The sequence below is a fragment of the Aythya ferina genome (genome assembly GCF_964211825.1).
Source record: "Aythya ferina genome assembly, chromosome: 3".
NCBI lineage: Eukaryota > Metazoa > Chordata > Aves > Anseriformes > Anatidae > Aythya > Aythya ferina.
In genome coordinates, this window is record NC_140298.1 from 30,680,250 (window position 1) to 30,705,407 (window position 25,158).

The 25,158-nt window shown below is 39.4% G+C and overlaps 1 protein-coding gene across 3 annotated transcripts in view; it reads left to right on the forward strand.

Moving 5' to 3' along the window:
• The window catches only part of LOC311433862 (uncharacterized protein), a 443,722-nt gene extending 419,887 nt beyond the window's left edge, over positions 1-23,835 (forward strand). For 2 of the 3 annotated variants that reach the window (XR_014690994.1, XR_014690995.1), the window contains exons 7-8: positions 9,444-9,519; positions 23,210-23,835. Coding sequence is in view for 1 of the 3 variants with exons in the window: in XM_084513514.1 (XP_084369640.1) it covers positions 23,210-23,213 (4 nt within the window). In the remaining 2 variants the exon portion in view is untranslated. The remainder of the gene's footprint in view (positions 1-9,443; positions 9,520-23,209) is intronic. The other variant, XM_084513514.1, reaches the window with a different exon arrangement.
• The last annotated feature ends 1,323 nt before the right edge of the window (positions 23,836-25,158 follow it).

The following is a 25,158-nucleotide window of genomic DNA, read 5'->3' on the forward strand; positions in this document are numbered from 1 at the left end:
GCACCTCTCCCCCTCCTTCTACACTGACCTTGACACCTGCAAGGCTGCTTCTCACTCCCTTCACTCTCCCAGCTGCTGTGTGGCGCAGCGTTTTTTTCCCTGTCTTAAATATGCTCTCACAGAGGCGCAAAACAACATCGCTTATTGGCTCAGCTCTGGAAAACAATGGGGCCCTTCCCAAACATGGGGCAGCTTCTAGATCTTTCTCACAGAAACCACCCCTATGGCCCCCTGCTACCAAAACCTTGCCACGTAAACCCACTACAGTGGGTTAGCAAAGTTATGAAAAGCAGTATCAAATTCTTGCAGTAATACACTCAGGGTAAAATGAACCTGGGGAAAAAAGAGAGAAGTGCTGGCTCAGCCATGGTAAGTACCATTCCTGAATGAAACATAAAACAATGCTGGAAAGGTTAGCAGCCCTCCTCCACCTATTTCCTCCTCCATGCTCCCCCAAAAAGGAAAGAAAATAAAATCCGAACAACTAAGCTAAGACTTTTTTGAGTTCTTGTCATTAAAATAAAAAATCCATAAATGAACACAGTTCCTCTGTGGAACAATAGAGAGAGAGAGAGATGATGCCTATGAGCTTTAACATTTCACTTTTTGAAAGAAGTCAGTTGTCTTGGCGTGGTCCCATGTACAGGAAAAGCTACAAACCAGAAAGGCTCCAGTGCGATGTGTGTGGTTTCAGAGTCTGTTTTCTATTTGATATTTTTTTTGTACAGGGACTACTTTTTTCAAAGGGGAAAATTGAAAATTTTCTCCTAGAGGAGAGGAGACTCAAGAAGAGGAGAGGAGTATGTGTCAATAAGTATGTTTTGCAGATGAGTCATGCTCCGAACCCTAGAGGAACCAGCCTCACCTGACTGCAGTCACCTACCCTTCTACTGGGAGAGATAAATTCCACAGTGGGATTTTGTTGTATCACAAAACTGATCTACACACCTGCTTGTATTACTCTCAAAATCCTGTTATGGGCAGAAAAGGAACATATCTGACATGTAGACTGAAGAATTTACTCAGCTCTACATATCTGACATGTAGACTGAAGAATTTACTCTTAGTCTCATTAAAGTCTTGGCAGTCTAATCAAAATGCCACAAACAGTTATTATTAGTCCTGGCACAGTAATATTAGTGCACTCAGTACAAATGAACACACAAAAAACTCATTAACAACAGTTACATTTTATTATTATTACTATTATTAAAAAACAAACAAACGATCAAAACACCCACAAAACCTGTGAAGTCCAAATTTCCTAATAGCTACCTGTTTCTTTCACTGGTGTTACAGCCATGCATGCAGAGGTTCAGTGTCCCTCCAGAACAAGAGAGTGAGCATACAGAGTCATCAGTACTTTTCTTTGCTAAGTGTTTGATGCCGGTAACAGTGATCCTTTCCTCTTTGGTCCATGGGGTTATTTTTTGCTGCAACACAATCTGCATACATTATATGCTCTTCCTCCACGTTGTTTGCCAGTTGTCTGCCTCGCCTCACCTCGCCGTTGTCTCTATTGTCCCTGATTCCCAAGGTTTCAGTAGTTGTCCACTGTGATTTGTGTTCACTGCAGAGGACCTCTGTCATCAGCCTGTGTTGGTGCCTTCCTGCACACTGTTTTATTCTCAAGTTTATTTCACAGAACATAGCTACTGGTTACTGCTATTAACAATACATGTTAACCACACCATTGCACAAAATTAAATGAATGCCAAAAGCAATTTAGGGAACAGTTACCTAGCTGCTAGGCAATTGCTTTCATAGCTAAAACAAGATAAACTCAGCGCAAGCCAAGATAACCTTAGTCCTGGAGTCTGTCCTCTTTTGCTGCTAATGGCTGTGCAGTGGTTTAGGGGCCTTGTGTGAGGCTTATCCTACAGCTGGGGTTAGAGTTAGGGTTCCATCCACTTTTAGTATATGTGTGTGATTCAGTGGTGTCATTGCATGGAGTGCTTGTCCACTGCAGAGTGTGTCTATGCACTGATGCATGTTCATGTTCATTTTCTGGTGCAGTGCCCACCACTTAACTTCTTTACAGAGAAATATCTCCAAAACTTCAGTGGTGTCAGCCTTTTTTGGAATATCTTTTGTAAGCGCATTGCATGCTGGTCTTAAGATTTTTCTCTTTAATTGATGGAAGCTGCCATTTGAATTATGATTATAACCTTTACTTGACTGTGTTTAACTCCCTCTGGAGCCCCACAGAAACTGTTTCATCCATAGCAATTTATCTGTTAACTTCGTTAAGCTTAGTTTCTTTATGTTCTTGTTCTCTTGCATTGTCTCCTGAAGATATAAAATTGTCATCACAATCAATCTCATTTGTTGCAACAACAATTTCATCAGAACTCTCTCCATTTTCCAGGCATGGTTGTCATTTAGACTTCATCTTGCTCAAACTAATCAATCCTGTCAATCTGAAAACTATTGCCTGCATCTTTAATTCTTCTTGCAATAGTTATCAGGCCTGAGTTAAGAATTTTTCAGCTGAAATTCTTTCTGCCATAAAGAAAAAATCAAGCTTGATGAGAATTTGCACCTTTTCCTTCTGTCAAACTATACAGAAAATTTGCTCTTCAAACAATGCCTTTTTCTACATGAGTCAAGACTTTTTATTATAGTATTTTTAGATAAATGTTTCATTTTTTTTTCTGTTCAGAACAACCCAATGCTTTGAAGTTTCTTTCAATATATACATTATTGTTGTTGTTGTGTAAAAGTAATAATTTAAGACAACAGCTCTCAAGCGGCTTAGAAGCAGTCTTTGTAGTATATTTTTATCGTCCACAACAATCACCACGTTTCCCTTTTGTTTATTTATTTATTTATTTTCAGATAGAGGTGACTTGCTTAACTCAGAGGAGAAAGAAGGAACCAAAACTCTTCTTAGAGAAAGGGTCATCAGCAAGCAGGACTGAGGTTGCATGAGTAGTCAGCAATGTAGCAGTTAGAGGGAAAAAGAGGACAGAGTAAAACAGGTATTCTAACTTTTTCCTGGCTCAATGGGCTTGGAAAAAAGGGATGCAGATATTTATAGAAGGAGAAAAAATGTGTTACCAAGGATTCTTGTCTCATTAACAACAACTAAATTATATTAAATCCTTTTATTGAGCCACAGATTTGTCTAAGCAATGAAAAACAGTGGGAATGATGAAACATTGTTCTTCCATAAAAAAGTATGGCTTATGGAAATATTTAACATACTTAGAATCACAGTAAAAATAGGTGCACTTACCTGAATATTTTCCAGTGTGTTAGAAACAATTACAATGGCCTTTGAAGTCACACTCACAGGTGTTTTAAATTAGTCCTTCTCTGAGTCTCTGTGTGATATATTAATCATAATGCCTTCTACTATTTTTTAGCAGATATTTTGCTCTCAAATAGACAGTGAGTGACAGTTTTTTTCGTAACGTTTTATATGAGTAATGAATTGTTTCAATGCACACATAGAAAGGACATCATTTAGACTTATCACTTCCAGACTGTGTTTTATCTATTTTTCACTGAGTTGAAAATGAGTACGTAACTCATTTCTAATATCTTTTTCAGTAGTAATATTATTCAGTATTTCCCCAGAAAATGATCTTGAATCACCTTATCATTTTTTTTTTTTAATTCTGATTTAATTGAATAGCTTCCATTAATTAATTAATTAATTAAAGCTTTAAATGGCAAGATTTTTGCTTTGTTTTTAAAAATAAATCTATGTTATCATTGTTTCAGTTAAGCATTATGTGGTATCTTCCTTGATTACATTTCCCAGCCAAGAGAAATCTTATACCTTGATTTTAAGTGGAGGAAACAGCATTAAAACTACAGTAGAGACCCAGTCTAAGATGTTAAAATACAAAGAAGACTTGACTATTGCAGAAGCTATTTACAGTGATATTCTTTCAATTTTTTTCCATACTCCTACCATTATGAATTTATCTGTACATTATCTATAAACCTCTTAGTCACAGGTGTCAAGTTAACATTACCTTTATTCTACTTAGTTTACTAAGTAATTAATTTTGGCTCACATTCATGGCTACTGTTGCAGTTCCAGAAGTGTATGGAGAAAAGAGTGTTCATGGTTGTTTTGGGGGATTTTTCTCTGCAGGTAGCTGTGTTTTTCACCTGAAGCTGCAATACTCATTCTTCACTGCTTTATGTCTTGCATAGCTACTAATAATTATATCTGTGCAGCAAGGGAACTTAAGCCTGTTTTTATTACTGCACAAGAGTGTTATTCTCATTCTTGCAGGTACAAATGATGAAAAAAATGGAACAAAACCAACAAATCAAAACAAAACAAACAAACAAACAAACAAAAAAACACAAAAAACAGCCAACAACAAAAACAGTCTAAAAACAAAACAAAACAAAATAAAACAACCCAAACCAACCCAAACAAAAAAATTCTTATAGGAAAATCTAGCTTGTTTTATTTGTTTGTTACTATTTCTCTACCATCTTCACTACTGATTGCCAGAACCACTTCCCTGTAATTATGTGACTGATAATGAATCTCAGCTCTTCTCCTTCTAAACAAAGATGATGGAAAAACTGCATAAAATGTGCCCTACTAAGTCACTCACTGAATTATCTAAAACTGGTACCCTTTTGCTAGAAATGGCTAGGGCTAGCTGCTTCTGGAGAAGATGCAAGAAATGCTAGATAATAACAAAATAAATTGCCATAATGAGTAATTAGTAGATGGCTTGTGAACCTAAGCAAGAAGGTTGGTATTCAACCTATTTTATTTTTTTTTTTAATATTCCATTTCCCCCTCCCCTGTTTCTTTACAGCAGCACTGACTGTGCTCATTATCTTTATAAATGTTTATTTTTCTGACCCTTGAGAAGTTCTTGGCCTTATAGCATCAAAGAAATCTATTTCTAGGCTAGTTATACAGTATATTAAAATGGCATGTCTTTTTCTCAGTTTGTCCCATGGTAAAGAAATGATAAGGATAGGTGCAAAGCAGAATCACAGAAAAACTGTAGAGTATCAGGAACGCCAAGGAAGTCAAGAACAGAGAAACTAGAGGACACTTCTTCATCTTCTCATTGTATGGTTTTGACTTTTTTATTTTAAAAGTGACATAATCACTGTCATAAACACCACATTTCATGCCTCAGTACTTCTGCAAGAAAGCTGTTCTCAGCTTTTCTGCTTGCAACTAGAAACTGTCTCCACTTTTCCAGTGTAAGTTTATTTATGGGCACTATTTATTCCTTTGACTAGTTTTGTCCTTTTTTTTGTTTTAAAGTTTGCAGCTTGGATCCTCACTCAGCTGTTGGCAAGTCCAACTTTATTAGCCTTTTCTAAGATCATCCCACCAACTTCATCTTTGCTTACCTGTTGTGGAACTGGTTTGAACTAGGAATAAGAGCTGTGTGCAGAATTCTAGATAAAGCTTTACTAATTTCTAGTAACATAGCTTAATCACTTCCATATATCTACGAGAAATGCTTTGTGTAAGAACAGTGTTTGAGGGACTGCATTTGCTTTTCTTCATTACTTCTTTGTGTTTAGTGTCCTTTAATGTGTCTCTAAGTCATCTGGCCTTTGGGAAATTCTCACTTTATATCCCTGTATCCCTGTTTCCCATTTTCCAGTATTTAGCTTCCTTTACTGACCAGCATTTTTTTTTTTTTTTAAATAGGTTTATTGTTTCTGTTCCTATTGATATCCTTTTAATGTATACAAATATGGAACAGTTCCCTACTGTTTGCCTTGCTCAAGATTCAAGTTCTGGATAGCTTTTTAAAAAAACGTATAACCTATTAAAATTCCACATTCCTCCTCCATTCAAATCCCAAAGTCTCTCATCCATCCAGCCTTACATTTTATCTTCTTTTATCAAAGTCTCCTCTTTTGAACTAAAGAATCCCCATTAAAAATTAACCTTTGTTTATTATTTCATTTTGTTTAGACTAAATTGATTCCAGATCACTCATCCTGAGTTAATTTTCTATAGCCAGTTTTCCTACAGTGTCCTCATTACTTGCCAAAGCCATTTTTTTTTTCAGTTAGTAGTTGGTAGAAAAAAATGTGCAAAAAATCTGCACTCTAATTGGTAGTATTTCTGTCATCTATATCTGAAAAGTTAGATTATTCCAGAAAAGAAAAAACAATTGATATTTTATTTCTTAAAAAAACTGGGGAGATTTGTATTCACATAGAAGTTGAGTCCTGTGAATTCTGTGCTAGTCTTTAACTTTCCTGAAGCAGATCAGAAATATTCCACTGAAGATTAGTTGTGGCTCTGCATCTTCCTCAGTCTGGCATCATCATTCTGGTTCTTTTCCAGCTGAAGTCTGGCAATAACATTTCTCATTGGCAAGGACTGGAATCTTTCCCTCTCCCACTGGGATCCATTTCATCCTTAAGTCCAGATTCCAGTCCTCAAGTTTCAGTCTCAGGGACACAATGAATGTGGACCCAATGATCTCAGTAATGATCACAAAAGCACCAAATCCAAATATCGATGACATGGATATTGCATTGCCTATGGATCATCAGTTGTTCATCACTTTCTGTTTAATGCTAAAGCTTCTTTTTGTCACTCCCAAATCAAGACCAGTGCCAAAGAGGACTGGAATAGAAATACTAAGTGATGTTTTCATTACAGCTGGGATCAATTATTATGGCTCATTATTTTCAAATATTCAAGCTTGTGTTATTATAAAATGCTAGTTCATGCGAATGCTCCTGCTGCAGTGATTCCTACAGAATATTGACTATCTGATATTTTATTCCATTATTTTTCATCATTATTTTGACTTAGAGTTCTTTAACTAATTTATATGTTCCCTAAACATCAGCCCTTTATGACTTGCTTTTGTTTTACACTCCTGCAGCTAGCTCTTTCTTGCTGTTCACACACATCAAAATCAATAGAAGTTCTGCATGGTTAGTTCATGCCACAGAGACTGCAAATCCTCTCTTTTTCCAGTGAAACTTCTCAGAAGCAGGAGTCCATATCAATAGTAGGGACTAGAACTGGCCCCACAGCTGTAAAATCATCTTCTAATTAATTTGCACTACATTTATCACTGCAATGCATGAATACCTTGCATATTTCCTCTGTAGGTTTTTAAAGACCTGTTTTACTGTGAATCGAGTTGGAGAAAGTACACTTGGCTTAGCTGTTAATTGCTGACAGACGAGACAAAAAAGTAGATGAGGCAAATATAATGGGGGCACAATGTAATGTTATCTGGCTAACGTTTTTAGGGACTGTCCCTAATAAACGTGTACTCTACAGGCTCATCTCATGGAAGTGCTGTTGTGAAGAATGTTTTGCTTTTCCTGCCAAAGGGGAGCTAGGGATGTGATCAAAGAGGGGCTGAATCATTTATTAACATGGTGTCACAAGCCAAATGTTTCCATTTTTCTAGCAAAATAAAAAGATCTGTCATTACAAGGGTGAAAACTGCTGGCTAAAGCAAAAATTAGGGGACAAGAGCTCTGGCTTCTATTTCTGTTGCCAATACAGCAGGAGGTTATGACTTCAGACATACAATTTACAGTCTAATTTGAAGAGGTCCCATTAACTCTAGCTGCAGCAGGTGTGCTCAACACCTTTGAAAATAAGCTAATTGTTTTGTTCCTTAGTTTCCCTATTGCAAGATGAGGAGGAAAATAGCAAGGTTTAACTCACTGCTTGTAAAGTGCACTGAAATCCCCATTTGAGAATGAAAGGCACAGTAACTATTCCAGCCAAGCTGCCCTTGCTGAGTACAGCTACACATAACAGATGTAATATTTCAGAGGAATGATATAATACTGTACCCCTCCCATCACTGATCTTGCCCTTGCCCTTGAATTTTCCCAGTCTCTAGCTTTGCAAGCCTCTAAACTGAAAGGTCCTTGATGTACGCTGCTGAGAATACCAGGATCCCATGAAGCAGGTCTTAAAACAACAAATCAGTCTGTGAGTCTGTGATTGCTGCTCCTTTTATAAACAGTTAAACATTTCATCTCTCTCTCTCTTTCTCTCTCTCTCTCTTTTTTTTTTTTTTTTTTTAATATTTCACAAACCTGACTCTTAGAGCTCTCAGATTATCTCAAAGATTATCTCATATCTCAAAGGACTAGCCTAATGTTAAGCTGCTAAAATTGCTTTAGGTTTAGTCATATATAAAGGGAAAGGTCTTTCATATACATTCACCTCTATGTGCTGGCTGTAAGAAATATGGACCCACCATTTCTTGAACAATATTTGTTTGTAGGCTATTCATCAGCATACTTAGATCTCACTTAGGTTCTGTATTCAGGTTTACATTGTAAATAAGGGATAAAATACAGCTGCATAGCAGGATTTTCATGATAATTTCTGTGCTGGTGCTGCACAAAGTATTTCACCGTTTCAAGCTTTGCAGCAGAAGCATGTTTTGCATAGCATGGTGTCTTCCAACTAGCCATCTCTCTCAATCCTCTGGCAATGACATCTACCTTGACAGGAGAAAACGAGTGATGCCATCATCTCACCATCAAATCTTAGAGACCTGATAAAGTCACAGCTAGTATCTGCTGTTTGCCTGCAATCTTTTTTTCCTTGCAGCCCAACCAAGCCCCTGCCATTTTGCCACAAGTGGGCAGTGATTAACTGCTAATTCAAATCACAACCTTCTCACCCCTGGCTTGGCTTCACCATCCTCAGTGTGCCCTTTTGTTGGCCCTCCCTGACCATCTGCTCTAGGAAGAAACCCGGCAGCCAGTGGTGATTTACTCCATCATTCCTACAGAAAATGTTTCAATGGTCTGCTTAGAAGTTTAGGAAGGTGTTTCTGTTTGAGAAATGATGCGAATGAACATCTGAGGTGATACTTCCTGATAGGATCTACCAGAGTCCTGTATTCAAGCCTGGTATCTGCTTGCTCCCAACCACTTAAGTAAGAAACCTGAAAAATGAGTTGATGTAACTGGGCCAAAATCACTAATTATATTTAGAATATTCCACTATTTGTAATATTGAAATTATAGCTTTTCCTATGAAGAAAACAAACAAACAGACAGACAAAGTTAAGCAAACCAGTTTGCAGACTTTCAGGGACAACACTACATGGTACTACATGGTACCTTTTTTATCACTCTTGTTACTTTAAACAGTGGAATATCTGCTTCTGATAGGAAGTGACAACAAATATGAAAATGGTAAGTTTTTAAGACCAGATAGATTCTTGCTCCTTTCCCTTGTGGGAATATTATCATTATGTTCTTTTGGAATTATTTTACCTCTCCTCAGGCTCTTTTTAGACTAGGAGGTAACTTATGACCATATCACATAACAGGTAATACTTTATAACAAAAAGCCATGTGTAAACATGACATGCTTCCCTTGACACATGCCAGCCTGATGAATTAAACCTTAAGAGGAGTTCGTCCCATTTTAACTTAGTGTGTCTTGACATGTGCTGACAGCAGTTGTTGAAATTTGGCTTTAGGGAATAACTTCCAGACTGTGGGCAGGAGGACAGAAGAGCTGAAGTACGTGAGATCTAAACCTGGAAGATGACTGAGGTATGTGTGGCTGAAAAAATGTTTCTAGGAAGCTGGAATATGTATAGTCCCACTATGGGAAAAGTGTTATGACAAGTATTATAACAGCTGTTATGACATTGGGAGACTTCAGTTTAGAGATGACATTTATCCAGAGGGATGGTGTATGCCGGCCCCAGGTTCCCCTCTCTTGGGTGAGGCATCCACTTAGTCTCTGTGAGAACAATAGCTTTTTTCCTTATCCTGTTATGGACATTTCTCTGTCACTCTTTTGCTTATGAAAGTGTCTGTTTTCAAAACAATCACCTGAAGCAGCTCTTGGAAATTGTCCACACACAGAGATGGAGTGGGGAGTTTCTTACCTCCTGTGGGTGCCTGTGTCCCCTCTCTGCATGGGCATGCAGGAAGGGCTGGGCACAGCTGGACCCCAGGATCCACAGGAGGGTGCTCCATCAGCTGCTGGTTTGCGGAGATGGAAAAGCCCTGCTCCTTCTGTGAAAGTTCGGTGGGAGCAATACATGCTCAATATCTACAGAAATCTAGGCAATGTTATTCTCTGCTCCCTCCTTTTGAAGGCTCACACCTCATTTGCTTCTCTGACCACTGCTGCTCACTGAACAGCTGTCTCCAGTGATCTGTCCATGATGATACAGCCAGTGCTACTTTAATTTGCTTGCAAATAGGCAGCAACAGATGGCACAAAGCAGGTAAGAGAATTATCTGCCATTAAGGGAAACAAAGCCCAAGACTAGCAAATCTGCCTTTTTTATTAGAAAGAAAGACAGTTCAGGGAATTTGGATATGAAGTAAACAAGAGGTATATAAATAGAGAACCAGATAAGAAAAGGTTGGGTTTAAGGAAGTATTTGGAGGACACAGAGAGGTTTAGATGAAAATTGTTTGATTTCAAACAAGAGCAAAGATTGTGCAAAAGGAAGAAGAAATACAAGTTAAATGTATGTGTGCAGTCCATATGTAATGTCAGGTGTCTACTCATGAGAGAGAATGAACAAGTCAAGTAATGGAAAGGAGAAATGGAATTGCAAAGGTCACAAGATTTCAATCTAAGTGAAAAAAAATGCATGGGGAAGGTGTGTAGATGATACAATACAACAGCTTGAATTGGCAGACAGTTTATAGCAGTAGTTCTGAGTGAATGGACTTTCCTCTCCTGTGGCAAATTGAAGATAATGCCAGTGTTTCATAGTCATTTCATGTTTATTATCACAAAATTTTTAGGACAGTATTCTGTTATCTTTAATGTCTTTATGGTGTCAAGTTAGTTAGACAATGAATGAATTTGATAAGGTGTTGTCTTTGAAGAAGAGGGTAAAAGGAGAAGGCAAGTTTTTTAAGATTATTAGAAATCTAATAAAATGAAAGACCATAAAACATTTGAATAATTGATTTGGAATTTGACAGAAAAGATTTCACTTTGGTTTGGATCATTTTTGGTCTTTCTAATCTCCTTTACAGAACTTGTATGTCAATACAGAGGGTAAAAATGCTATTTCAAAAGAGCGCACTTTTAAATTGGAATATGTCAACATTAATTACAATTTGAAGCAAAGTATTCCTATCAACGCAGTTTCTTCTTGTTTCAGAAAATCTTGCCTATTTGAGTTTTCCAAACCAACAATTTCTTCTGATTTGGATCACAGCCTTGGTTCAAAAAATGTTTTGGTTATTTGTACATTCACTGAAAAACATCTCCTGATGTTGGTGTCAAAAGCTTAAACTGTAACTGGTTCCTGTAGCCTCAATTTTCATACTGATGTCTAGAATGTGATGGAGTCTGTCAATAAGCAAATTTGTAGCACACAAATTTGATTGAAGTAGGATCAAGCTGAAGTAGAATTCTCCAAATTCTTCTTCTGATCCCCAAAACTCTGTTAATGTTTTTCACATTCAGTGCCACACAAACAGAAACATCAACAAAACAACATTTTTTTCTTCAGACTTATGCTTCTTGCAAAGCATGAGGTATTATGGAGCAACACCTGCTATGCACTACCCTGAGTCTTCAGGTTCATTCTCTATCCTGCTTCCTTCCTTCACTCCCTTGTGAAGCTGCTTTCCTTGGAAGCATTGCTTGCTGCTTGCTTACAATGTACTATTTATACTCTGCAAAGGAACACCAGCTCCTGTGACTTGACAGATAACTATCACAGACATTCAGGAACGTGAGAAAGTGATACAGGTTATAATGAGGTGATGTAAAATCCTATGCAGTATATCAAACAGAACCAAATTAAAATTCATATATGTTTAACTGGCAACCCAATTCAGCTCTTTCAAAGGAGGTGATATGTGTTCCTGTCTTTTGCCTTTCTTCTGAGAACTGTCAGTCACATTCTGCATGAGCCTGGGTTTATGCTTAGCTTTATCAGGCAGACCAGTCAGTATTGAATGGCATTAATGTCATCTTGGGGTAATGGAAGTGTAGATCCCAGAGACTGTTTGGGAGAAAGCTACTGTTGCAAGTAGCTGCAGGCTCTATTGACCACATAATTCACATTTTTCTCATAGTGGAGGGTATGATCTATAAATTGTTTTAGGCTTTCTTACTGATGAAACAGCAAGATTTTTGTTGCTGATGGGCACAGGAAGCAGTAATAAATAGCCACACGTGCATACACAGGAAAGAAAAATAGTTTGCGTTTTTTCAGCAAAGCAAAAGATTCAAAATGTAGCCCAGCTTGTTTTGCAAGTTACAGCAATGAGAATGGAAAAAAATGTCTTCTGTATAATGATGATAACATGAATGATAGCATAGATCATTTACCCGTTCTCTATTAGGTACCTGCTGGATATTGCATCTATAGAGGCCATTTCCTGATGACAGATTGCAGCAGCATGAAATAATTTCTGATGAAACAAAACTGATAAACCTGCCTGAAAGCTTGTGGTACTTGTACACCTTTTTGACCTTGAGGTGTTAGAGGATTATGCTATTTCTAGTGGTAGATCTGTTCACTGCTACATATATCATTTTTTTGGGTGGGGCATATTAGCAGTATCCTGGCATACTAGCCAGATGACTTGGGCTGGAGACGTGCTTCACAATAAAATTGTTTCAAGCCTTTAGGTGAAAAGAAAATAAAGAAACAAGGAAAAATAATTTCCTTTTGGATCAGGTTTTAACAGTGTAAATACAGAGATAAACATTTAGGTGAACTTCAGAATGAAGTATCATTCTGAGAAAAAGGGTTTAGAATATTAGTCTTATGTAATCCTTGACTGCTGGTAGGGGTAACAATGATGAATCACTGCTCTTTGAACCATGTAATTTCATGAAAAGCAAACTAAGAGGAGCTGCTGGTGTGCAGTTGAAGGAGGTCAGTATATGTATAAGGTGTCCATCAAGAAGAGCTTGGTAAGAATTCAGCCTCCATTTGATCACTGGGATTGCATATTTATAGTTTTAGAGCTCGGGGTGACGTATTATCCTTTCTCCAGGAAGCTATGGATCAAGATTAAGGCTGTGGCAGACAACTGATTTTTTTCATGTGTGTGTATGCGTGAGAAAGAAATCTGTTGTATTTGGGGATAAACCTTGCTACAATAAGCCTGAGGTTGCTAAAATCTGTGCACACTGACACAGGAATAATATAAAAGTGGTTGGGAACATGGCTTACATGTCTCGGCCAAAGCCAGATCAATAATTCACAAGTTTGAAACTGTTGGGAAATCTGCCAGGTATGTCCCTTGGTGTGTGCAAGTGGTCAGGAAGGGAAGGAAATGTGGAGAAGGAGTGGATAGTGATTGTTGGGGACTGTCTTCATAGAGAAACAAACCTGCGCCAGATTGTCTTGCCAGCCTGAGACATGAGATAGGGTCGATTTTATCACACCTCTTAGTGAATAAGGGTCAGGCACAAGGTGAAACCCAGATGGGGGAACACAGGGTTGGTGAGAGATTGGCTGCCAAACATTTGGGAGTTGATGACCTTGCTGGAATGTACTCAGGGATAGATAGCATCGCAGTGGGGGCAGCCAAAGGGAAGGGCTGTGGTAGCTGGGCTAACCCAGGCTCCTGCTAAGAATCACTGTGGCCATTCAGGAGTTCCCACCCAGTTCTCCATCCTTCCTGAGTGCTCTCTGGTGTGCAGGTTAGCACATGGGAAGTGTGTTGTCAAAGATCTGCTGTGTGACAGCTCCTGTGGGTATGTTCTCTGGTGGGAGAATCACAGAATCACAGAATTTCTAGGTTGGAAGAGACCTCAAGATCATCAAGTCCAACCTCTGACCTAACGCTAGCAGTCCCCACTAAACCATATCCCTAAGCTCTACATCTAAACATCTTTTAAAGACCTCCAGGGATGGTGACTCCACCACTTCCCTGGGCAGCCTGTTCCAACGCCTCACAACCCTTTCAGTGAAGAAGTTCTTCCTAACATCTAACCTAAAACTCCCCTGGCTCAACTTAAGCCCATTCCCCCTCGTCCTGTCACCAGGCACATGGGAGAACAGGCCAACCCCCACCTCACTACAGCCTCCTTTAAGGTACCTGTAGAGAGCAATAAGGTCGCCCCTGAGCCTCCTCTTCTCCAGGCTGAACAAGCCCAGCTCCCTCAGCCGCTCCTCGTAGGACTTGTTCTCCAGGCCCCTCACCAGCTTCGTTGCCCTTCTCTGCACCCGCTCAAGCACCTCGATGTCCTTCTTGTAGCGAGGGGCCCAAAACTGAACACAGTACTCGAGGTGCGGCCTCACCAGAGCTGAGTACAGGGGGACGATCACCTCCCTAGCCCTGCTGGTCACGCTGGGAGCACAGAACTAAGGGCATTTTTGGTTTCTCTATGTTTACTGACACAGGATGATCTACATAGATCTACTGATCTTGTCGGGCTCTACATAGATCAGTAGATCACAGTAGATCAGTAGATCACAGTAGATCAGTAGATCTATGTAGAGCCTGACAAGACTGGCCATCGTGGCCTTCACAATACTCACAATATCCATGTACATCCTTCCACACTGTCAACTGCATCTCTGCTGCAATACCTGCACCTTGGTAGCTTTCTCAGTGCCCTTCTGTCTGGTCCTGCGTCAGGCAGGATGCACATCTTAGTGTTCAGTTCAGGGGTCTCAGCAGCATCTCCTCTGCTCCTATTACCAGGATGTATAGATACAGTGACTGCCCCTTGCTTAGGGGTATGGAATGTAGGAGACAGGACTCCACCATACTCTCCAAGTTGGGAGTTGATGCAGTATTTTACTGCTCTAGGTTTACCCCCTATGAGGGCACATTTAAACATATGTTATTTTTTCAGTTGTTTACTCTTTTATTCATTATGTAAGAAAACAAACAAACAGAAAAAAACAAACAACAATTTAGAATGCTGAAAAGAACTGGACAAGGCAGAGAAGCACAAGAGAAAATAAGTGTTAAAATCCATCCTGGGATTATATGTTTTAACTAGGCTTAGGAGTATAACTCTGTAATAGTTAAGCACGATGGTCTGGAGGCAGTATCCATACAGAACAGCTGTAAGAATGTTGGAGAGTATTTCCAGGAAGGAATCTCTGTCTCTGATATAATCATTCCCCTAAATAACTATTAATAGACACAGTGAATGCAGGATATCAGCCCAAACTGACTTCTCTGACCCTAGCTGACAGGTCTTCAGATGCGTGAACAGCTTAGAGGAGCTCCATGAGACCTGACTGATTTTACAGTGCTAAATTCGAAATTGCCCTGTCTCCAAGCGAACATAGACTAAATGACTTAACATTAATGTACCATACCCACCAGTACGCCTGCAAGATAATGACACAGACAGTGCCTCTCATATATTTTTTCAAATAAAATGCAAGGCATATCAGAAAGGTATTTGAGAATCTGCTCTGAATATTTACTGGCAAGATAATCTTTCTGTTCCATCCAACTGTTTCACAGCTCTGGATCATATATTCTCCTTTCTCCCATCCTGCCTCCTTCCCCCAATAAAGCTGGCTTTATACGGAACCATTTTTCAGTATTGTAATACTTACTTTCTTAAGAGTCTTAGAAAAATTGACTGCCTGGCTTCTCATTTTACATTTCAGCCTGACACATGTACAGCTTTTACTTTATAATCTTTATAGGATTTTGCATATATATTTGAGAGAGAAAAAAAAAAAAGACATTTATAATACAGGACAAATGAAATTTTTACTGAGGACAGAAAGGCAGTAACTACCATTGGAAGCTTGTAACTCTCAGTTATAGTATCAAGAAGAAGCCAACATTTACATCTGTCTCTGTCTAGGATGTACAATGTGCTGGGTACTATGCTTTGAATGGGACAGTGCCCCTGAGGCACTAATGCTCTCAGGCAGTTCAAGGAGGCTGTTGCTGAAAGCATGGATGTTCAAGAACCCAAGTAGATGGCTAAGTTTTATTCTGGAGTCTACATTTTTAACTCAAAGATCTCTAGTAGCTGTTTTAAGCCTGGTGTTTAATGGCTAAAGACTGTCACAACTCCAGCTAAGATGGTCACACCTTGTTCTTTTTCCTCATAAAAGGAGATGGCCACACTTTCAATTATCTCATGCTATATTGTCCAATTAACTCTAAGCAAGCTATTGCAGGTACTAGAAATCATATAGCTACTACAGCATGGAGATCCATTTTGTCTAATTTCTTCTGCATCTTACCATCTTCCTTGGCAAACAAAACAAGCTCACAGTGTGCTCTGTCCTTCAGAACAGCTGAGCAGGCTAGTTTGGAGTTAGTGTGGGTCTGGTCTGCATGGTGTGCTGGGCAGAGCCCCTGTAACCTGCAAAAGGAGTACCTCCCTGTGGCAAAGATGGCCAGCTGAATGCTGATATTAGCAGGAGTGCACCCAGCAGGGCAAGGGAGGTGAGGGCCACGAAGTTGATCAGAGGGCTGGAGCACCTCTCTGCGAAGAAAGGCTGAGAGAGCTGGGGCTGTTCAGCCTACAGTAGAGAATGCTCTGGGGTGACCTCATTGCAGCCTTTCAGTACATAAAAAGGACTTATAAAAAAGATGGAGAGCAACTCTTTGCTCAGTCAGATAATAACAAGACAAGGGGGAATGCTTTTAAACTAAAAGAGGGGAGATTCAGGTTGGAGATGAAGAGGAAATTCTTCACTCAGAGGGTGGTGAGGCACTGGAACAGGTTGCCCAGAAAATCTGTGGATGCCCTATCCCTGGACTTGTTCAAGGCCAGGTTAGATGAGGGCCTGAGCAACCTGATCTAGTGGGTGGTGTCCCTGCCTACGGTAGGGGGGTTAGAACTGGGTCATGCTTGAGTTTCCTTCCAACCCGAGCCATTCTGTGATCTGGAGTGCTGCATGTGGTTTTGCATCCCCCAGTAAAAGGGTTCAGCAAAGGGGCACCAAGATGGCTGGGGCTGGAGTGCTTGGTCTGTGAGGAGAGGCGGGGGAAGCTGGTCTTGATCACCCTCAGGCTTTGGTGGGGGGACTACTGGCAGCCTAGTCCCTATGAAGGTCCCTATGAGGTTATGAAGGAGAAGAAGCCAGGCTCTTCTCAGTGATGCATGATGGGAGTACAAAGGAGCATAAGCTAAAACAGGAGAGGTTTGGATGGATGTAAAGAAAAGATTTTTCATCCTGAGGACTGCCATGAAGTGGAAAAGGCTGTCAAGGGAGATTGTTCCATCTCCATCCTTGAAGGACATAATGACCCAAAGAACACCCAGCTCTGACCCCAGAGCTGACCATGGTTTGAGCAAAAGGCTGGAATAGAGACCTCGTGAGGTCCTTCCCAGCCTGTGTGTTCCTGTGATGCAGTGGCTTTAAAACAGATGATAGATTCATGAACGGAGTCCACTCCCAGATCACATAACTAGGATTAACTATGCTGGGCTTGATTAACCAGATGAGGGGTCTACAGCTCTGTCAAGGCCTCAAGTAAATCTGTGGCTAATGAATGATAGGTTTTAGTAGGCTCAATTGACTACAACTTCAAAGTTCTCTTTAACTTTATTAAAAAATAAATTTATTAAAAGCAGGTATTTGAAACCATTCTAATTTCCCCCCTTCTTTATTGCCTTGTCTAAAATTAAAATAATTTGGCTTTCCGATGGGGAGTATGATCTGCCAGAAGAGTGAATGGTAACTCAGGAGACCCAGTTTTCCACTGAGCTCTTTTGTATTCTGTTAATGAAAATGGATACAAATGAACAGGATTATGTAATTATCCCACTGAAAAAAGCTCTCTGCTTCTGTGAATCAGCTAATGCTGGCTGGTGAAGAGGAGAAAGTTACTACCTTACTATTGGGAATTCATATGGAAAGCAGTATGAGAACAACAGCAATTTAAAACTTTTATTTTAGGAGCTCTAGGTGATCTCAGCAGTAAAATATGCTTCAAGAATCTGATGCCTTTTTTTTCCGTCAAGATCAGAATAGAAATTATATAGACAGTTGCAAACAAAATGCAAAATAAAAAAGTCAAAAAGCTCCAAACCCACATTATATATATCTGGCCTAACTTTCTATTTTGTAACAGGTTATTACCCTGACTATGACTAACTACAATGACAATTATATTTATAGTTGTTGCTGTTACTATTTCTACTACTATTACCACTATTATTGCTTCCCTGGATGTAATGGCTACAGTTTTGAGGACATTAGGATGATTTTCAAAATGGCCATGAGTTCTGTTTCAGTAAATAAAGACTTTAGGTGATCACAACAGCTCTTTCAGATGCTTGATATGATAAATGCTAATTTTATTGTAGGCTCACGATCTTTTAAATTTAAAAGATTCTGTGTATGCGAATCAGTTGTCATCTGAAAGTATGCACACCTGCATTGTTTTAGGAATAAATGATATATTATTATTATTATTATTATTATTATTATTATTATTATTATTATTATTATTATTATTTAGAAAAATAGGGGAATATATAGATGCAAATACTGGTGGCAGTGTTGGGATAACGGGCACTCTCTGTGGGCAGAATTTTCCTATGCAAAGTGGGGTGTCTGCTCAAGTCATTATCTCCTCTCTCCACTCTCTTTGCTTGTTACCTCTCTTCTGCTGGAGGGCACTGCTCTGGGAGCACAGGGTATGGTCACAGCCTGGTCAGCTCCTAGAAGAATCTGTAGCATCAGTTTAAAAAGTCCACCAACAGGGTTAGTACCAACTCATGAATTTATATGTAATGGATTAAGATGGGCTTGGCTTTCTACCTATAGAGTTGGACCTCGCAAGCTGCCACTGATGGGTGGAGATGAGCAATGCAGTAATGGCGTTATTTTCTGCTGGCACTGCTAAACACACTGGAGACATTGGGTCCATGAATGCAGGAAGGGAAGTGCATAGTAGCTTTTGACTTGTGCAGTAGGCATATGCTGATATAATAATATTCTAAGCAGTGAACCTGTTTTTAATGGCTGATCAATTACTCATTTACTTTTGCTTTATATCTGAGTGATCAGTTTGTGAGGTAAATTTGGTTAGCAGTTTCTCTATTTTTTTTTTTCACAGAACGTTTATGAAACTACAGTACAATGGCTGCTATGTAGATGGTGATGAAGAAAATATGCATTTATTGTGAAAATACTTACAGTTGGAATGACTCCATACTGGCCCACAAAATGAATAAAATCACAGACTTTTGAGTAATGTAAAATATCAGTGTTGCCCATTCATCACTTTTAGTACAAACAGTCACACTTAATTGGCTCTGGCACTAAAAGAAAAGTCTGGTATGGACCAAAATCAGTCTACATCAACAAGAAGGCTCTGAAAATAAAGCCCAAGGTGAGACCCATCTTTTCACAGGGTACACCAGACATATTAATTTCCTTATCTTTCCACAGTGCAGACCATCATCTTCCAGTTGCTTGCAGTTTATTTTTTATGATTTTGTCACATTTTACATCTACAAGCTCTCTCACTGGGAGGTAGGTTGAAATTCAATTACTTCATTCCGTTATGACTGACTTGCAGCTTGAGATTTCTTTTTCTGCAACCAGTTCAGATACATATTTGAACCTTCTCTGTAACCCTTTGCTATCTCTTTGATGATTAGCAACTAAGTAGACTATTGTTTGACTCACAAATGCTCTCTAAATGATCTTTAGACAGAAGTTGGGAAAACAAACATCAGGAACTAAAGGGAGAATCCAGAGGAAGGATACCCGTGTTTGCAAATGAAAACTGAATAAGCTTCTTTAGCTTAAATATGTATATGAAGGTATTTCCTTCTTGTATTCTGGCCACACATACTGACTCTGCTAAGGCAAACAACCTCTTCAGCCATATAACACATAGGATGTACAGTTATGAATGTTGTATACATATGTATGCTATATAGAAAATCTAGACTAGATTAGAGTAGGTCAATAGGAAGGGACCTTCAAAGATCAGCATGTCCAAATGCCTGACTGCTACAGGGCTAACCAAAAATTAAAGCATGTTACTGAGCGTGTTATTGTCCAAATGTCTCGTGTACCATGTCACGGGGCATCAGCAACCTCTTTGTGAAGCCTGTTGCAGTGTTTGACCACCGTCATAGTAAAGAAATGTTTCCTAAAGCCCAGTCTGAACCTTCCCTGGCTCAGCTCTGTGCCAATCCCAGGCATCCTGCCATCAGTGACCAGGGAGCAAAGCCCGGCACCTTCCTCTGTGCCTCCCCTCCTCAGGGAGCTGCAGGGAGCAGTGAGGCCACCTCTCAGCCTCCTTCTGTCCAGACTGGACAACCCAGCGTCCTCAGCCTCCCCTCACAGGACAGGCCTCACAGCCCTTTTGACAGCTTTGTTGCCCTCCTCTGGACACTTTCAAGTACCTTAACATCCTTTCTATATGGTGGAGCCCAGAACTGTGCACAATATTCCAGGTTAACCAGTGCCAATGCTAAAAACAGTGGGAAAATCACTTCTCTTCACTGGCTGGCTATGCTGTGTCTAACACATCCTAAAATGTGATTTGCCCTCTTGGCTACTAGGGCACGCTGCTGGTTCATTCTGAGCCTACTGCCAACCAGCAGCCCCACATCCCTTTATTCAGAGCTGTATTTATGTATGCATATGTATATGCTACTTATGTTATATACAGTATACAGAGCACTGCAGGTACACACTGCTACACAAATGAGTGGCAGTGCAAAATCCCCAGGTAGACAGAGAGCCGGGCTGACTTGACAGGATCACTTATTAACTGAGACTTACAATGTGTCAGTTGGCTACTTGAAATCCCTAGTGTTTCAGTAGTATCGAAGGTTGCTGGTTTCACATAAATTAGGAACACAGCACTTTTCCATTATTATTCCCTCCATACACCTTCTGTCTTGGCCCAAGAACACAGACAGAAAAGGTCTTCAGAGGTGGGCAAGGTCCTTTTCCTTTTGGTGTTAGTTGAAGATCCCTTAGGAATTGCTAGATGTTCAGGTTCAACAATCGTCTCCCTGTCATCTTCACTGGATAGTGAGATATTACTGGAGAAGCCTTGACTTGTGTAAGAAACTTATCTATTTTGAGTTTTAGTTTTCACAGCTCTATGGCTATCCACCAGATTCAAACAGGAGGTCACAGTGTTGGTGCTGGGGGTGACTGCAAGATGTTCTGCCAGTGCTGGTTTCTCAGTTACACGGCCTGTATAGTTCTGAGAATAACCCTTGACTGTGAACTGGACTTCTTCCTTTTAAAATATTTGACCCACTGTGCCTTTTCTATCCTTAATATATTTACTTTTTCCTGTGTGGCACAGGCACTACCCTTCTGTCCTTGTCTGTATGTAGTCCAGGGTCTTGAAGTCTATTCCTGACTGTATTTCATAACAACACACTTGAGAGAAGACCTTGGCCACTGTGCAAAGAGAAGTGTTTGAGGATATTTAACACTAGAGATATCAGCTCTCAATGATTTAGTATAAAACTTGGCAGGAATAAAGGCAGTAAGAATGCAGATAATTGGATTTAAAAGTGGCTTTGACTTTATAGCCATATAATAGGCTTGCTAAAATCTGCTGTTGATAAGCTGATATCCCTTTTGTTGGGATCTGAAGACATCCTGTTTTCCTGAAACATTAAGGGAATGAAGGGCTTAAACCTCTGAATGTTCTGTGTCTACATGATTCATATTTATGATTTTCCCTGGAAGGGAGTACCTGATATTCACTCAGTATAGACTTAAAAAGAAAGAGGAAAAAAAAAAAAAAAAAAAAAAAAAGCAGAATACCATTTTCATGTCACAGTAATCACGGTAACATAATGAATGAGACAAGCCATTCACTCCACAAGGGATGGGCACCCTTGAAGTAGGCAATCCATAAATCTCTTTCATTGTGTTTGTCAGCAGTCATTTTTAAGGGCTTCTTTCTCAATTCACAGGTTGTGGTTATTAGTAACCTCATAGCTGTGCTGCAGATGTCATTGAGGCTTATTCCTTGGAGCCATGTCATCAATCATGGTTTTCACATGGTTTTCACATAGTGGAGTGGAATAATCCAAAGCTTTTTTTTTTTTTTTTTTTTTTTTCCCCAGTAATCATGACTTCAGTAACTTAAACGGAAAATGTAAGATATAATCATCATGCACACACACAAACCACATTGAGTTGACTACTTAGGCTGATGCAAGGCAGTGACATTTTTGGTAATGCTGTAAAGTTCTCTGGGACTTACCTTGTGTGCATGGAAAAGAAATGCAACCACAGATCTAAATTATGTACCAGAATTGCTGCTGATGCAGCTGATGATGGAATTGCTGTAAATTTATTCCAGATACCACTTTTCATATGGTCCGCTGCAGTGTCACTCTCCCAAGTGTTGCCATATTGTTAAAAAATCTCACAAGATCAGAATTGTCCAAAGGCACATAAAGAAACTTTTGGTGAGTGGTTGTGACCTCAAAGTTTTGTTTCATGGCAAGAATGCTTGCAGCAACTTATGAATGTTGGATGCTTGCTAGAGAAGTAAAAGAGCTGTTGAAAAGGTGTATGCTTAATGGCAGCACAAGAGGTTTTTTATATATTTCAGCAAGAAAATGCCTGTAATCTCAGAAAAAGTCTTATCTAGTATACAATTCTCAAGTGTAAGTGGCGAGGTCTAAGGTTTTCTCCAAGATATAGTGTGTGGTAAAATATGATATCCCTTCTTACATGATCAAATTTAACTATATTTATATGTGTATGTATACCTTCTAATGATGATATTTCCAATCCAGGAGGTGTAATAAGTACATTGCAAACCTGGCAAACAGTCAGCTTCTTCCATGAAATGAGTTGCACCTTAGCAGTGAATCACATAAATTTAATCAATAGGCACATACATCTGAGTGGTGATTTATATCTTGGCTGTTGATCAATGACACTGTACATTTACTGCCTGTTTACAGAGTAGATGGAGAGTTTTGGATCCTTGCAAGTGCATACTGAGCTCACCACTTTACATTACCTGCCAACTATTTTTCAGCCCGAGCATCCTTCTTCTGTTCTTCAATTATGGATTTAGCAGCAAAATACAGTTCAAATGAGCTCTTCCTGAAATTGCTGCTGCAGCTCTTCACATACGTTCCCCACAGACTTTGCAGAATCTATAATCCATAGAATCCATAAGCAGAATCTACCCTGATGTGTAAACTCAGGGCATAAGATTATGCTTGGATCTAGTTTCACTTCATTCACATTTGGTGCTTTCTAGTTTAAGTCTGGAGTGGGTCATCTGACTTCACAGGCAGGAGAACAGCTGTGCAGGAGAATGTTTTGATATATGATTTCTGTTCTTCCAGGTAGTGTGGAGGAAATGGATTCAAACAAACTCGCTTGAAGAATATAAGCCAAGCACAACCATGGGATCAAATGTAGAAATGGAGTGCAAGTTCATCTGCTGTTGGTCACCATTTTTGAGGAAACAGGCATTGTCAGATCATCTTCTCATATCTTCTTCAGCTGTTTCTCCAAGTCAGAAAGTATCTCCTTCTTCAGATATACTATTAGAAAGAACTGACCTAATAAATCTGCTGGGAAGCTATATCAGTATACCAAGTATACTGTAGGAGTTTGGTGTAAAACAGGACTCTGTACTGGCAAAGTAATACATTGCAGGCAACAAAATACCATAGTCTGTTCCTGTCTGCCTGGACATAATGGTGGCGGCTTCCTGCTGCTCATAGGAGAACACTGGATATTCAGGCTGCCCTTTGATAATTTTCTAGCTGCTAAAAGTTATTTATTCTCTCTAACACAGCCAAAACAGTCAAGCTCATTTTCTGCATCTGACCCTTTTCTTTGGCAAGTCTGATTTCCTCCTATTATTCTGTGCACCAGGAAAGTGTGCATTACATTCCAGCCCTGTTTTCCTGTACAGAGGTGCCATCCATTATTGTGTCTATACTTTTGTGCCCCTATCGGAACTCGCCTATTTTCATCCTATCGGAACTCGCCTATTTTCATCACAGCAAATGTGTCAAAAATATCAGCTCCCAAATGAAACCATGAACATGGGACAGAAAGTTCAAATGTAGGCTGTTGGACAAAAAGTTAGACACCTGGGTCAAAGTGGTTGTGCTCTCAGCGGTATCTAAAGGGATTTAGAGCTCTCACTGAAAATAGAACTAGGAGATTTTAAGATGACCATGTTTTAATGCTCTTGGAATTTGTCGGGTTGACTTTGTTTAATTATGTGACATTGCCTGATATGTAAGTGTAGCAAAAACCCATAAGCTTCTGAACAATATTACAAATGGGAGAAACATAAATCTTTCATTTCATTACCTTGTTCAGACACTTAAGGCCCATGACGATACTTACTCTGTCACTACTTTTTTGCCACAGGGAAATTCTCATTCATCATTTTAGAATCGTCCTTTAAAATGCTCACAGATTTTATTCTAATGATGCCTTTGTTCAGTTGCAGAAACATTATAGAAGGCCCCTAAGTGATGTGGCAGAACAATGGGGAATAACATTAGTTTCAAGTTCAACATGAACTGGTTTATGCTACAACAAGCCTAAGTCCCCAGAGACAGTTGGATTTACTTCCTCTGCTCAGTACATTAGTCCCATCAGATGATTCACATATACTTTGTACAACATTACACTGATGGCATTAGAAAAATGTGAAATATCAAATGGCACATATTAAAGCATCTGTCAAAACACAAGAGCTTTATGGGATAATTTAAAGATTTTTAGATTATTTGCTAAAACTTCACTATTCAGGCTTTCAGTTCTTCTTGGAAAAACAACGAAACGTTTTTGCCACTGAGTAAAACTTTCTAATGTATACAATCCCTTTGGTTTCATTGAGCAATGAAACAGCCTGGCACTAAGTGACAGAAATAAAGCTGGCAAAACCTGTCCATATGGTTCCCAACTACTCCACACTGTAGCAGCTTTGTGGCAGCATGTCAGTGCAGTGCAATACTTGCACTTTAAGCTGAAAACTTTCCTCAGTATACTATAGCAAAAGCTCAGCACAGACTCCCTTGAGTAGCTCACTCAAGTTACCAGTGTCATCTGTTTTTTTTTTTGTTGATGTTGAGGAAATGTACATTTTTTTCTGCTCCTACCAATTCTCAAATGCTCTTCCCTTCTCCAGAATTGTTCTGTGGAACTGTAGACTGTTCTGTGGACAGTGTGTTGCTGGGATTTGGAGGTTGGTATGTCTTTTGTGGTAACATATATTAAGAAGATTTAGAGTGCAGTCCTTTCAAGAGGATTATTTCATTATAATGAT